At 57.6% G+C, this 14,433-nt stretch overlaps 1 protein-coding gene across 16 annotated transcripts in view; it reads right to left on the bottom strand.

Annotated features, from left to right (window-relative positions):
* The window catches only part of KIF1A (kinesin family member 1A), a 35,329-nt gene that overhangs the window by 7,531 nt on the left and 13,365 nt on the right, over positions 1-14,433 (bottom strand). For 7 of the 16 annotated variants that reach the window (XM_061345320.1, XM_061345321.1, XM_061345326.1 and 4 more), the window contains 20 exons: positions 13,922-14,001; positions 13,527-13,633; positions 12,834-12,917; positions 12,545-12,725; positions 12,390-12,462; positions 12,035-12,128; positions 11,756-11,904; positions 11,425-11,603; positions 11,198-11,335; positions 6,836-6,954; positions 6,668-6,753; positions 6,190-6,328; positions 5,858-6,026; positions 5,441-5,531; positions 4,973-5,091; positions 4,737-4,792; positions 4,199-4,307; positions 4,037-4,103; positions 3,861-3,945; positions 3,177-3,282 (listed from right to left, as the gene is read on the bottom strand). In XM_061345320.1, the coding sequence (XP_061201304.1) occupies positions 3,177-3,282; positions 3,861-3,945; positions 4,037-4,103; positions 4,199-4,307; positions 4,737-4,792; positions 4,973-5,091; positions 5,441-5,531; positions 5,858-6,026; positions 6,190-6,328; positions 6,668-6,753; positions 6,836-6,954; positions 11,198-11,335; positions 11,425-11,603; positions 11,756-11,904; positions 12,035-12,128; positions 12,390-12,462; positions 12,545-12,725; positions 12,834-12,917; positions 13,527-13,633; positions 13,922-14,001 (2,231 nt within the window). Of the gene's footprint in view, positions 1-1,385; positions 1,413-3,176; positions 3,283-3,860; positions 3,946-4,036; positions 4,104-4,198; positions 4,308-4,736; positions 4,793-4,972; positions 5,092-5,440; positions 5,532-5,857; positions 6,027-6,189; positions 6,329-6,667; positions 6,754-6,835; positions 6,955-10,117; positions 10,379-11,197; positions 11,336-11,424; positions 11,604-11,755; positions 11,905-12,034; positions 12,129-12,389; positions 12,463-12,544; positions 12,726-12,833; positions 12,918-13,526; positions 13,634-13,921; positions 14,002-14,433 lie in introns of all 16 variants that reach the window. The other 9 variants (XM_061345319.1, XM_061345323.1, XM_061345325.1 and 6 more) reach the window with 4 other exon arrangements.

The following is a 14,433-nucleotide window of genomic DNA, read 5'->3' as shown; positions in this document are numbered from 1 at the left end:
AAAACAAAAGGTCAGAAAGCATCGTCTGTACAGGGCTGGCATTGGAGCAGGACCACAGCCATGGAGAGCCCCTCTAGAGGTGACTCACCCTATGTCAGCTCTGCTGGCCAAAGGAGCTCCTGCCCAGCCGAATGCTGAATCAGAGCCGAGAAGGAGCTTGGCAAGGTCAGAGGTTTACCTGCATGGGTGAAAACCCTCTGCCACCCACCTTCCTTGCAGTCTGGCAGCTGGGAAGCAGCACATGTGCTCCACATCCCCTTAACCCTGCCCTCGCTGCCATTCCAGGGCAAGGAGCTGCTGCCCAGTGCAGCCCCTCAGAAAGGTGCCACTCATGGTACCCACACAGCAGGAGATTTCTTGGCCCATCCCTGGTACACAGGGAAAGCATCACTGTACCGACAGCCCACAGGCAATGCCAATATGACCCCACATCTCCTGAAGTAGAGGGGTTGTATCCATGCTGGATCCGTCCTCCTGCACCCTGGGATACTGACGGAGGGACAGATCTGCCCCCAGGCATCTCCAAGCAAGACCAGCTTCAAACTGATGAAGGAAGGACAACTTCCCAGCTACAAAGTTATGGGGCCCACCAGGAATCAGGAGACCCCATCCCCTGTCTCCCAAGTGCATCTTCATCTCTTTGTCTACCATAGGACCACATCCTCTGGGGCCTTGGTGATGCTTCCATCCAGAGGATGGCAGCAGCATCTGGATCTGTTGGCTCTTGCCCATACAGCACATACCCATACACCCATACACCAGGCTCACACTGCAGTCCCAGCTGAAGCCCCCACCGCCCTCAGAAGCCGATCCCCACCATTACAGAGGGGTACAACAGTCTATGCCACATTAGGGTGTGTGTGCACCCACCATTGCACCTACGTACAAACACACCACCCATATGCTGCATCTGCACCAGCAAGTCTACTGTGCACCCAGCCATCATCACCGGGTGCCCAGGCAAGGGCTGGAGGTGGCCTGAAGCTCCCACCATGGTCTGCACCAGCCCTGCAGCTACTCCTAGTGGTGCTGGGGGCTGAACCTGGGTGGGAGGCAACGGGGGAGCGGCACACTTAGCACCCGATGCCAAAGAGATGAGAGAGCAGTGAAGTCAAAAAGAAAGAAATAAACCAAAACCCAAATCAGGCGATGGGGACGCAGGCGTGCGAGGGGAGCAGCAGCCAGCGAGAGCGCGGCCCAAACAAACAGCAAAAGGGGCTGGTGAGCAAGAGGTGCGAGGATGGGAGGGAGAAAGGATGGGGCATGTAGAGGGATGGGGGGCTGGATGTCCAAGTGCTGCCTCCGGCCGGAGTGAGTGCACCAAGGTGAGGGGAGAGAAAGAAAGAAGGGAGGGTGGAAAAAAAATCAATGGAAACAAATAATACCTAGGCATATCCGAATCAAGAAACTGCCTGTGAAAACACAAAACAATCACATGGTTAGTGTGGGCTCTGATGGGCAGCAGCAGCAGAGAGAAGCAAGGGGGGACCCTGGGGGCTGCCCCCCACAACTCCTCCCTGGGCGCTTGATGCAGGGATGGATGGGTATTGGGGAGGGAGCCATAGTGCTCCCTGGTCTCCTGAGCAGCTCCAGGGAACTGGGAAGGCTGGATGGGGAGGGGAGCTAGGGCTGCTCTGGGCAAAGGAGGCTGCACGGCATAAGGCAGCAAAGCAGGGAGAACAAGCAGCCGGGAAGGAAGGTGAAGCGGGCCCTGGCTCTGCCTGCTGTCCTCCCTTTGCCTGTCCTAGCAGGCTGGTGGGGCTAAGGCATGCACACCTGCATGCAGGATGGAAGCGGGGAGGGCCCCTCAGCATCCCGCAGGAAGCCGGCTGCCCACTCCTCCCCCTACCTGGCCCTAGACAGGCTCACAGGACGGGTAATACATGGCATGCATGCTGGCCTGCAGCCGAACTGGGGCTGTCCCTGAGGCACAGACCCACTGACAGCACAGGCGAGGCAGGCTCTTGCAAATCCTGGGACCAACCGGCCAGGTCAGGAGCTGACATAAAACAGGGCAGCCCCAGTAGCCCACAGGTGCCACAGCCACAAAGCTCCCAGCAGCCCAGCAAAAAACCACCGTGGCTTTGCCTGGCCAGGCCCTCCTTGCCCAATAGTCCCCACTTGGTCTTGCTGTTGTCCCCATAGCTGTGCCAAAGTCTCTTGGTCCATTGCTTGCACGCATATCTGACCCCGAGGTGTGGCTCTGCTGCCCAAGCACTGCATGCCTGTCACCCACCATGTCCAGAAGCAGCTCTGGGAGCACTGCATGGTGGCACCTCCTGCCCAGACCCCTATTATCCCAGCCCAAAACCACCCTGCCTTGGGACAGGTCACCTTGATGCAGCAGTGATCCCAAAGAAAACAAGAAGAAAAGTGGTTCCCACTCCCCAGCAGGATGCTCCTGCACTGGAAACCGCCATATGCACAGCCCAGGACCGACCCCTGCTGCTTCTGGTGGTGCCAATGACCATCCTTGTCTTGTCACAGCTACCTGCACGCACACATTCTGGCCAGGGACCCCTGCCAGCCTCCTGAGTTTTGCCAGCAGCCCTGGTTCAGAGGAGAGTTCTGCTCTCTGCACCCACTGGTTCCTCACATCACCACAGGACCCAGCCAGAGAGGTCTTAGACATAAAACCCCTCTGGCTCTGCTGCTCCCACACCCCTGCCAAACCCACAATGGGAACACAGTCTCCCAGGACAGGCATCACGAAGATCACCCAGCCATCCCCCAGTGCCAGTGAGGGATGGCTTTTCTGCATCACTCCTGCACAGACAGGGACTGCCATGGGCACCAAGTGGCCTTTCCTGTGAGTTTGCTGGAACACGGGACAAATAACCCTTCACAGCAGGTCCTCTTCAGCCACGGGGTTGGTACATCCTCCTGGCAGCAGTACCAACCGGCTCTATGTGCCAGGCAGTCACAGCCACCAACAGAGAGCAGGATCACCACCCAAATTCCCTTTCATGCCAAAGCCTAGTGCGGGGAGGCCTTGGGGAGAAGGAGGGAGGAGCCTGGCAACCCTGAACCCCAAGACCCTCTGCAGCTCCAGAAAAGTACCCCCCAAGGCAGCAACAGGTCAGCAGGACCCTGCAGAGGGGCTGAGAGCCTCCCCATGTCTCCCCTTGCAGCCCTCACCACAGTGCAGGAAGAACAAGAGATGCAGCAGCACTCACCGGTCATCCTGGGAGGGGTGGATGTACCCAGAGGAGAGGATGTTCAGGGACAGGATGTTGGGGTCGATGAGAGACTCATCTGCTTCTGGGGTGTTCCGGATCCGACCTGCAAGTGTAGCACAGGGATAGAATCATAGAATAGCTAGGGTTGGAAAGGACCTTAAGATCATCTAGTTCCAATCCCCTTGCCATGGGCAGGGACACCTCACACTAAATGTCTACATGTCACCCAAGGCTCTGTCCAACCTGGCCTTGAACACCGCCAGGAATGGAGCATTCACAACCTCCCTCAGCAACCCATTCCAGTGCCTCACCACCCTTACAGGATGCCTCTCAGGTTACAGGAAGTGGCCAGTGAGGATTCCCATGAGGGACATGGGCAACCCACCTGTCTGCATCACCCCAGTAACCCCCCCATTACAGACAGCAGCCTCCCAGTTCTTGCCCACTTGATGCCAGAAGCCCTAATACAGCTCTTGAATGTGATACCCAGGACCAAGGCACCCTGCCCACACTATGTCCTGGTGTCACCTTCTGTTAGCTTTGCTACTGCGGGGCAGGAGAGGAGACAAGGCAGGTGCAAAAGCTCCACATGGGAACACAGGTGAGAAACAGAACAAGAGGATGCTTGAGAGCTTGGTGGGTGGGGGTTGCTCACAGCCTATCCAACCTAGCTTGGCTTACCTACAACCAGCTCCCGCACTTCCTTCCAGCGGATGAGGCTGCCTGTTTCATGCACCAAGGTGACAGTGATCCTCCTCTGGATGCCCTGAGACCCGCAAGGCCAGAGAGAATGGATAGGGGTTAGCAAAGGTCCTAGCAGGAGTTAGAGTCAGAACAGCATCTCAGGGATGGAGTACCTGGTGGAGGAGGAAGGTCCCATGGCATGGCATGCCTCCACGGTGGTCCACAACGGCAGGGATGTAGCTGGAAGAGAGGATCATGGCATGACACAGAACCTCATCAAGCACTGACCAAATCACTGCGCTCTCCTTCATGCTCCCCTTTCCAGCAGGACTTACTCGCCATTGGCTTCCAGCTCACAGATCTCAAAGAAGACCATCAGGTCATACTTGCACTGGCATGGGCCGGGGCTGGGCCGAGTCATGGTGCTCAGCTTCGTTGCAGGCACTAGGGCAAGTTGGAAAGACAGCTTAAAGGGTGAGCTTGCTGCTGGCATCTGGAGTGTCTGATGGCAGGCAGGATACGGGTAGAGCAGGCAGGGGCCACGGGAAGACACATGGAGGTGGCAGCAAGGCAGGAGGGAGTGCATAGAGGGGGACAGCCCATCCCAGGGACCTTGCTGACCCCTTGCTGAGCCATCCAGAGTGGGTAGCCTCCTCCTTGAGATTCCACAGGAGGTGGGAAGGGGGGATTTGTATCATCCGGGTGATGCAGGAATGGGAGCCAGGCCTTTAGGGTGTCATTGGTGGTAGAACATTTTGGTCCACAGTACATTTTGTGGTGCCCTGAGGTCCTAACTGGTTCCTTTGGGGAAGGGGACACTGTACCCAGCACAGGGACTATGGGTGGGCAGAGGCAGGATGCCAAATCCCCTACCTGGTTTGGAGAGCGGCATCACACGGGGCAAGTGGCGCCGGGATGGCCTCAGTGGGCTGGAGAGAGAACTGTCTCAGTTAAAGCATCCACAAGGACCCCTGAACCAGCCAACCTCACCTCTACCCCAGGGCCACCCCCTCCCACGACCTAACCCCCTTCTCCAGGTCCCCAGGAAGCCAGCTGTACCAGGTGCCCTAGTGGCACCCAGTGGCTGGAGCAGCCCAGGGTGCACCCACCTCAGGACATCCTTGCAGAGGGGCGGGAAGGGATGCTGCTGGTAGTGCCCAAAGACTTCAAATACAATAGGCTGGCTCTTGATGTATTCAATGAAGGATTTGGTCACCTCCACAGCAATCTAGGGGAGGAAGAGCCATCAACAGCACAGATCAGCTGGGAAAGGGATGCAGCCAGCAAACAGCACTGCGGAAGTGGAAGGGTGCAAGCCTGTCCAATCCCCTGCAACCCTCACCCACCCCATTCCTTGTGGCTCAGTGATGCTCTTCCCACAAAGACCACTGTTGTGAAATCCCAGCCTTTTGGGGTGGCAGGTTTTTGCTCTTTGCCCCACACATACACTTTGTCTAAGGCTGGCTTAGCTAGGCAGCTCTGACTATCTTCTCTGAGGAGAAGATCCAGCCAACAGCCCTTCAGAGACCATAGCAGCCATAGGGGTGAGGGGATACGGGCAGGGCAGAGGTACTCACGTTCTGAACATGATAGAAGCCCAATGGCGGCCCCCGTCCTGTGTTCTTCAAGGGCTCAGTTGAAAAGGCCTCATCATGGCGATGGATGAAGCTGCAGAGGGAAGGAAAGAGACTCAGGAGCTGTGGGATAGGGATGTGCTGGAGTAGGGAGGAGAGAGAAGGAAGAGACTAGGACAAGAGTTCCTCTCAATACCTTGGGCTGGCACAGAATCCCTCAAACCTGGTGGGAGCCTCTCCCTGCCTTTCTACCAGAGAAGATACCAGACAAGTGCATGGGCTCATCCTGCAGCCTTTGGGTTTGCCTCCCGCCCCTGAAGGGCTCAGAGGTTCTGGAGCTCCCCTACATTCATCACCAGCCCAAGGCAATGACCAGAGCACAGTGGGAGAGGTAGGGCTGGAGGGGCATAGGGGACTCACTTGAACTGGCAGAAGATGTCTGCATATTCTGCAGAGATGCTGGAGGCTTGCAAGACTGTCACACGGAATGTGAACATGCTGCCCAGCTTCAAGTGGTCCAGAGCCGTCTCCAGTGGCCCTTCTGACACAGACTTCTCTGGGCTGTCCAGGAGAAGGTCCTCTGGTGTCACTGCAGGGAGGGAAGGGTCCTCAGTAAGGTGAGGCATTGCACCCCCCAGCATCTGCCAGCAGCCCTGCACTAGGGCAATGGGCTTTTGATGCTCAGGTGGGTGGAAGAGGCTGGGTGTCAGGAGAGGGGGCTGCTCCCCAGCCACTTGTCAGCACCCCCTCACCTGTGCAGGTATTGTTGTTGACCTCATCAGCAGAGGGACCCACGTCGCTGACCTGCCCCTGGCCTTCGACAATGCGCAGCTCCTCCTGGGAGGTCCCCGAGCGAGACATCCCCACGGCTGGGCATGACTCCGACTGGAACTGCACCAGGAATTATGGAATCATGGAATGGTTTGGGTTGGAGGGGACCTTAAAGATCATCCAGTTCCAACCCCCCTGCCAATGTCAGGGACACCTTCCACTGTGGGGCTAAGGGATGCTGGTGGTGTCAGGGTGGCTGTGTTCGCACAGCCCATCACTGCCCTGAGCAGCAGGGTATCTCCAGCCTCCCACCCCACAGCAGCCGCCCTAGGACACAGTCAAGAGCAGGGTGATGCCTGCACCTCTAGAAGCCTGGTGGTCCCCATGAGGGAGTGCTGCCATGGCAGGCAAGGGGTCTGTGGTACCCAGGCACACACCAAGAGCCAGCTGCCGCCATACCTTCTCAAAGTGCTGGTCATCGAAGGATATCTTGGCCGTCCCCGACTGCCGCACGCCAGAGCCATAGTCAGGGGCTTCCTCATCCGCTGGAGGAGGGATGGGGGTCAGCCAGCACGGGGGGTGCGGGGGATGTGAGGGGCACATGCTTGGGGGCGGTCCCCCTCCTACCTGAGATGGCCTGGACCGCCACGCGCAGGAAGCCCTTCACCTCGCCCTTCTCACTGACGATGGCCACGCGGTGGACCAGGGGCACAGGGTAGAGGAGGTTGCTCAGGTAGACGAAGGCCCTGCCAGTGAGGGGAAGGGGGGGGGGACACACAACACGGGGGGGGAGAGCGGTCACTGCTCCCACCCGCAGGTGCCCAGGCGCAGTGGCATGGCCGGCGCCGGCCGGGATCCCAGGTCACCGCTCACGGCGCAACCACGGCGCTGCAAAGCAAAACTAAAGAGAAGGCAGCCAGGGCCAGCCGGGAAGGGTCGGGAACGGGCAGCGGGCAGGCAGCGGGCAGCGCGCCCTGGGCAGCACCACGAAGCAGACCGGCCTTGCCTACCTCTCCGGCTGTCACCTCCGTGGCGGGCGGGGAGGGGAGGGGGGCTGCGCTGGTGCCACCGTGAAGCTGGGAGGGAAGAGGACCTTCTCTGTGGTGGAGAGCTGGAGCACTAGGGCAGGAGGTGCTGCGACAGGACTTGGGGGCAGCTGCGGAGTCACCGAGGGGAACAGGGGCAAGGCGGGGGGGGGGGGAAAGGAGGGTGATGAGGGAGGTAGAGACCAGCAGGTGTGAAGGAGAGGAGAGGGGGAGGTCCTGGCTGGAGGCCAGAAGCCTCCAGAGATGAACCTGCTCTGCCCACAGTGTTGCAGACTGCTGGTGGCTTTGCCGTCCTGCACGGCGTGGCTGGCAGCATTGGTGGCATGTGTCCCCCTCACCCCATCCCTTCTCACGTGTGGCTTCAGGATCCCAGGCTGCCCACCAGCACGTCACAGGCAAGGGGCCACACTGGGGTTCAACACGATGTGACAGCTGCCCCGTGTTGCTGCTGACAAGTCCTGTCAGGCTGCATCTCCCTGTTTCTCATGTTTTGACTCCTCTTTCTGCCTTCTTCAAGCTCCCCACCGACTGGCTCGCTGTTCAACTGGCTCCTGGCACTCCAGTGATGGCGGCTGCCATGCCCTCAGCAGTGACAAGTCACCCACACAGCCTTTGGCATCAAGCTCCCTGCTGAGATGTGCCAATTACTCTTCCCAGCAAAAAAGGGTGCAGGGTGCCTGGCACCCTTCCCCAGGGCATCCACCAACGTCTTGACAGACAGTGTCTTCGGGTGTCACGGGGCCATCCAGGACACTTCTGCTTCTCTGCATCTCCAGGCAGCTGGCAGTGCTTTCTTGCCTTGCAGACAGCTTTGCAGACATCCAACAGCACCCAAAGGTGGCCCAATGGGCTCTTGCAGGAGGCCTCAGCCCCACACTTGCAGCCCAAGCCCCAAAGTCTGGAGGTTCCCTCTTGCTCTGGTGAATCCCATTGACTACCAACCACTGCTTGAGGCTTTTTCTACCCAAATCATCTCCAACGATTCAAGTTGTGAAGCAAAGGCAATGCCCCATCACTGTCTCCTGCTGGGGCAATCTCACTCCATGTCTTTGAGGCCACCAGGGACAAGGGGCTGGAGTGGGCCAGGGCTTCCTGTGTGGCCCTGTGGCCATGGGTAGGTCTCAAAAGTGCATGGATCTGGGTGCACCCGCCGTCCTGAAACAGCAGGGCACCTGGTGTTGAAGCCAAGGAGGTGGAGGGGGGAGGAAAGAGAGGGAGGGAAGAGGGGGAGGGAAGGAGGAGGGGGACACGTGTGTCACTAGAGGAAGGAGGGCAGGGACACTACCACAAGATTGGTGAGGTGCAAAGATGGCATGCTCAGACCAAAGAAAAGCCTTTCCAAAGGAAGACAAAAGTGAAATAACCCCAATTTTAGCTAAAGCTTTGGAGAGACAGAGCCAGCAGCTAAAAAAGAAACCAAAACCAAACCAAAATAAACCAAACCAAAAACCTTAAAGAAAAAAAAAAGGAAAGAAAAGGGAAAAAATCAAATACAAGGATCCAATCATAAACCAATCCAAGCACACTTCACAAGAAATGTGGCCGGCGGAGCTGCTGCGTGGGGAGCCAAACCCAGGGCAGACTCAAAAGAAGTCGGAATGCGCCAAGCTCCAGGGAATGTGTCCCCGGCATGGAGCGGGGCTGCTGCCACAGGGCCTTGTTCGGTTTTTTTTAAGTGCCCCCAAGAGTTTTGGGGTTTTTTGAGGTGTTGGTCATTTTGTTTTTGAAAATAAGGGAAAAAGGAAAAAAAAGGGGGAAGAACCCAGCTCTTTCGGTCTGAGGCTGCAGGACTCTTATCCCACCTCTGCCCTCTCTGCCTACACTGGTCCCGCTCCTCCCCACCTCGCTGCTCATACTCTGCCTGGCAGGGTTGAACCTGGCTTTAGCATACCAAGGAAGAGAGTTCCACTGCTCCAGCTCCACCCCAGTTGGCGCAGCCCCAACAGGGAGAGGCGCACTGTCATGAGACCCTCTTGCTCCTGCATGCATCAGAAGCTCCAGGATGAGCTCTGGGCACACATCACCTTGGAGCAGAGCTGGCAGCAACCACATCCCATCTTGGGGATAGGCAGATCTAGACTGGATTTGGTAGCTGGTGAGTTTCTCCAGGCCAAGAGCGATGGAGCTCACAGGCATCTCCTGGCCAACAGGTATGAAAACTCAAAGCTCTTGTTCTTGGCTGGAGCTGAGGAAGAGTTGGAGCCTGTACCCAGGTCTCCATGGCCTCCCTGAACATCTCCTGTTCCAAGTTGTCAGGGATGGCCGCAAGCCAAGCATTGGGTACATGCAGTGAGGGAAACACCTCTTTTCAGAGTCCTCCTCTCCCTCCTGCACCCTGGTCTACCCTTTCACCCATCAGCTTTGTCCTCAATTGCCTGGGGACATCCAAGCCTCATGGCTGGGGGAGGGTTCACAGGATGGCCAAGCCAGTGCCAGAGGCATGCATGGCTTCAAAATGCCTGTATGTCCTCAGCCAGCAGCACTGCAGGGTCAGGTCCACAAAAGTACCCAAGACCAAGACGATCATGCAGCTTTACTGGCTGCTTCAGTGCCAGGGATGCAGCAGAGCTTCCCTTTGTGGGGGCTGCCCAAAGAGGGACCTGCCTAAAGGGTCTCCAGTGGAGCTGATGTTATCTGACTCCTTCTGCTCTCCCCTACTGTTTCAGTGCTTGTCACAGCCCTACCTCGGTGGGCAACTTGTTGCCCCACTGGGTGCCCCAGGCTTGGCAGCAATCCTGGACAGCTGGCCACCCACCCCCTGCGTCTCCAGCACACCCCAGAGGTGGGAATCATGTCCGAAAGCAGTTCTCTCATGCGAAAGAGCTAGTTCCTTCCCGGCATGCTCTCCTAAAACCTCACCAACCTTCCTACTAAACTGAACAGGGGGGAGCGGTCGTAAAACGGATCCCGGCCATCACACAGTGGGCACTCCGGAAAGATGTCTTCCTCCAGGTCCTCCGCCTCCTCCTCCTCCTCCTCCTCCTGCCCCTGGTGCTGCTCGTCAGCAGGCTCGGTGATGTCGGAGTCGGGGTTCGAGAAGGTAGGGGAGGGGGTGAGATCAGCCATGCGCTCGCTCATGCATGTGTTGAAAAGAGGAGAGCTGTTGCAGCCAGAGATATCTGAACTAAGGTTAGTACAACAAGATAGAAGACAGGTTAACACCAGCTGTTCCAAACAGAGAGAGCAAGAAAAGGAATTTGGGTTTTTTTGCTAGGTTGTTTTGTTTTTCTCCTGGTTAGGTTTTGGGGTGAGTGGGTTTTTCTGCTTAAAGCAAGGGACGTCAGGAAGACCTGCCCATCCAGTGAGTCTCCAAAAGGAAGCCACCAACCACCGTCAGCTATAAAGGGTGGAGAAAAGAGTGAGCCAAGGAACTGGTGCAAACTGTGGGGATTCCCCTTGCTGAGGCTCGCTGCCACCCCTGCCACCAAAGGGAATCTCTCCACGTGCATACGGCTCAGCCCCCTGCTCCCCCTGCCCACCAGGGCAGACCCACTCGCCAGGGTAGCCCATCACTGTTGCTGGCACTGCACCCTTCCAACCAGCATGCGGGAGGTGCAGTGAGACACGCGCCACATACCAGACAGACAGATGCTCAACACCAACACGTGCTCGTGTTCGCAGAGGTCACAACAACACAGGCTCTTGGCCTGCTGGACAGTTGCGGGTCCCCCACCTCCCGCTGTCAGCAAGCCAAGAGCCCATGTCTCACAGCACTGGGTTAGGGCAGGCAGCAGGAGCATTGTCAGGGGCTTGCAGGTCACTCGGGGTCCCAGCAGCCAATGCGGAGGAGAGCCATCGCAGACAGTATGGGCCCGACCACCATTGTGTGGGGACAACACATCCTTCCAGCGCACAGCCCCAGAGAGGTGAATGCTGGTGGCGCTTCCTCCTGTGGGCTGCCTGCGGGTCCCAGCTGTGCTTAACAAGGAGCCGAAGTGCTCACCTGCCCACCAGCCTGAACCAGGGGAAGCGGTCGTAGAAAGGATCTCCGCCGGTCACCACGTTGTCACAGTCGTCAATGACACTGGAAGGCACTTCTGCTGCACGGTCATACATTTCACGCATCAGGTCCAGACGTTGCCTGCAGGCAGAGGGGAATGCAGTGGGCACCAGTGAGAAACCGGGCTGAAGCCATCCAAGCCCTCCCTGGTGTGAGCAACATTCACCCACCTCAGCTTCTCCAGGGTCCAGTAATGTGTTGCCCCGTTCTTCTGGTCCTGCACCTCTACGGCCACGATGGTCCGGGGGAATGGCCGCTTCTCCCGGTCTTTGGCAGCATCAGGAGGCAGCAGGTCAGGAGGGAGAGGTGAGTACAGCGTGTCCGTGAGGAGAACAAACTGGAACTGGACCTGAAGAGGGGTAGAGGGGGACAGTGAGCCACCTGTGAGGACATCAAGCTCCATGAGCAGTAAGCTCTTCCTCAGTATTTCCCTGGCTGCCCATGCTTGTGGCCTCTGCCATGGGCGCTGCAGCAAGCCAGAGAGGAGCCCCAGGCACCCACCTTCTTCTTCAGCTCCACACTGATGGCATTGGCTTCCTTGAGGAAGATGGCATTGCCCCAGAGCAGGTCACGGAGGGAGGTGAATTGGTACCACTTCCACTTCCTAAAGGCCCAGAGGGCCAGCTCAAACTCACGCTCTGTCCACTGCACTGTGGGGACACAGAGGGACAGTCACCCCACCACTGGGAGGGAGCACATCGGCACAGAGGTGCCCAGGGGACCCACAGTCCACTCTTCTGCAGAAAGCATCAAAACCCTGTGGCGGCACATAGCCCTCACCTTCATCCTCAGGTTCTTCTTCTTCCTCGTTTGCCTCGGGGTAATACCTAGAGTCCATCTGCTTCTGCAAAGCCTCCAATTTGCTCTCATAGTCCTGGGGGAAGCAGGGAGAGGGATGATGCAACCCACAAGGCGTGACCTCCTTCCACGCAGCCACATAGTGCTTCTCCCCCTGCTCCCACCCCAGAGGAACCCGGCATCCTTCCTCCTCTGGATCCATGTTTATGGGGACAACCCCAGGAACAACAGGTTTGCCCTTATTTTTAGGACACTCAGAACCAACCCTTGCAAACATCTTCCATGAATTCAGACATGTCTGAAGAGCCTAAGAAGGAGCAAGGTCCTGGCCACCTACCAGCCTTTGCTGCTCAAGAAGGTAGTTTGCCTCCTCCCGCTCCCTCCGGTACTGGTCCTCCAGTTCCTGAAGCCTGGGAGGAATGGAGAAGGAGAGTATGACCAACCTGGAGGTGGTTACCCAACTCCTCATTACTGTAACCCCTGTGCCCTCACCGCTGCTCCATCTCCTGCTTCATGTCGATGCCCTGCTTCTCCAGCAGCTCTCTTTGGGCGAAAGCCCAGTCTACAGGCTCAGCTGGGGTCTCAGCACACGGGGTCCGCTCCCGCTCCTGCCGAGCCTGCTCGGGGTGGTTGAAGCGGAAGACGTGGCTCTTCCCCATGATGATGCGGTTTCCTACAGGGATGCATGAGGGGAGAAAGGGCATGGGTTTAGTGCAGGGCCCCTGTGAGACAGAGGGAGGTGGGTTAGAGCAGTGCTGGCATGCCAGCTGTGGGGACCAACCTGAGCGCAGGATGCTGGGCTCTGTCACCTTTTTGCCATTCACATAAGTGTCAGCACCTTCACAGGGCTCCAGGGTCACTATTACTGGAGAAACAGCCAGAGGGGAAGAGAGGAACAAAAGATAAGGTGGCAGTAGAGGGATAAATCTTGTGTTCCTTGCTCCACAGCTCCTGCAGGCTCAGAAAGGGTAAGCTGCCCCAGCCAGCACCCAGGCATGAAGTAGGGGGACAGCAGGGTACCCACTGGCAACACTCACACCCCAGGCAATCAACAGGGCTTGGCCAACCTTGTGTTAATCAGAGCAGTCCCAAGGACTAAAAGCAGCCGGAGACTGGATGTGAGAGGAGATCAGAGCCTCCAGCATGCATCCCCAGCCCTCCTCTTGTCTCCCAAAGCCCTTTCACCCTCAAGTTCCTGCTGGTTTGTGGAATGGTCCCTGCTCCTTCTCTGCTATGGTCTGCTCTTCTGTCCCACCCTGATCTCCCTGGCTTGCCTTACCATGGCAGCTTCCACATGGCTTACATGAGCTTCCCCCCCAGCTAGGTCTCACTCTGGAAGTACGGAGAGGCCACGGCTATGCAGGATAGCCACCCTAGTCTGAGGAGGGCAGGACCCTGCCTGTGGCCAGGTTCTGGGGACATGCAGAGGGATTAGGGTCTGTGGGGAGGTGGAGCCCCTCCAGACAAGGAATACCTTCACCACTGGTTTTGTTGTCACTGCGGAAAAGGCAGTGCTCTTCCTTAATGAAGTGCCCGCTGAGAACGATGTCCTGCCTCTTCTCGGCATCTTCCCGGCCAACCCTGCCAGGGAGAAACCCAAGCCTGAATCTTCCTTAAGGCAGCCGCTCCCAGGGCCTCCCCCCAGAACCATCCTTGGGATTGACAGGAGCAGCCCTTGGTGCACAGCAGGACCAACACCCCTAACAAGATTATACTCAAATACATTTTTCCCACGTGGCTATGGCATTTTGGGGATGGCCTAGGAATGTTGCCCAGCCTGGGGACAGCTGTCACCCTGCTGCCCACCCAGCAAGTCAGGCATCAAGATGTAGGCTAGGATCCCACTGCTCCACGGGACCTGGCCCTCACCTTGTTATCCCATCCTTGATGTAGTAGAGAAGACACTCAGACATGAGCGGGTCCTCGTTCAGGTTGACCAAGTGGGGTGTCTGGGGGAGACAACAAGGAGTCACACCGGTACGCCTTGTGTATCCAGATGCTGAGGGATGCTCCCAAAGGACTTCGTGCTGCCCCTAGTATGGGTTCTCCTGCTGTCTGCAGCCCCAGGACAGCATGCCCAGGCAGGTACTTTTCAAAGGGATCGAAGTGAACCAAGCAGCTGGGATGAGGATGACCTGCCTCCACATGCCTCCTTACTTTCCTCCTCAAAGGGCTGAGCCCTGGACACCCTTTCCCCAGCTGCTTTGGAAACTTATGTTCCAAACAGGCCCAGCATGGAGCCAAACAATTCCCATGGGGAGTCACTGATATGGCTTAGTGTCTCCTGGGGCAGGACCCTGCTCGCCTGTACTGTGTGTCCACAGGCCGTTACCTCACCATAACACCCAGCTGTGCTGTGGACAGTGTGGCTGAGGCAGAGA

The sequence above is a fragment of the Neopsephotus bourkii genome, unplaced genomic scaffold, assembly GCF_033783945.1.
Source record: "Neopsephotus bourkii isolate Nb327-2 ecotype Australia unplaced genomic scaffold, CSIRO-AGI_Nbou_v1 NB_234, whole genome shotgun sequence".
In the NCBI taxonomy this organism is placed as follows: Eukaryota; Metazoa; Chordata; class Aves; order Psittaciformes; family Psittacidae; genus Neopsephotus; species Neopsephotus bourkii.
The sequence above is the reverse complement of the archived record's forward strand: the minus strand, read 5'-3'. Positions and strand labels throughout refer to the sequence as shown.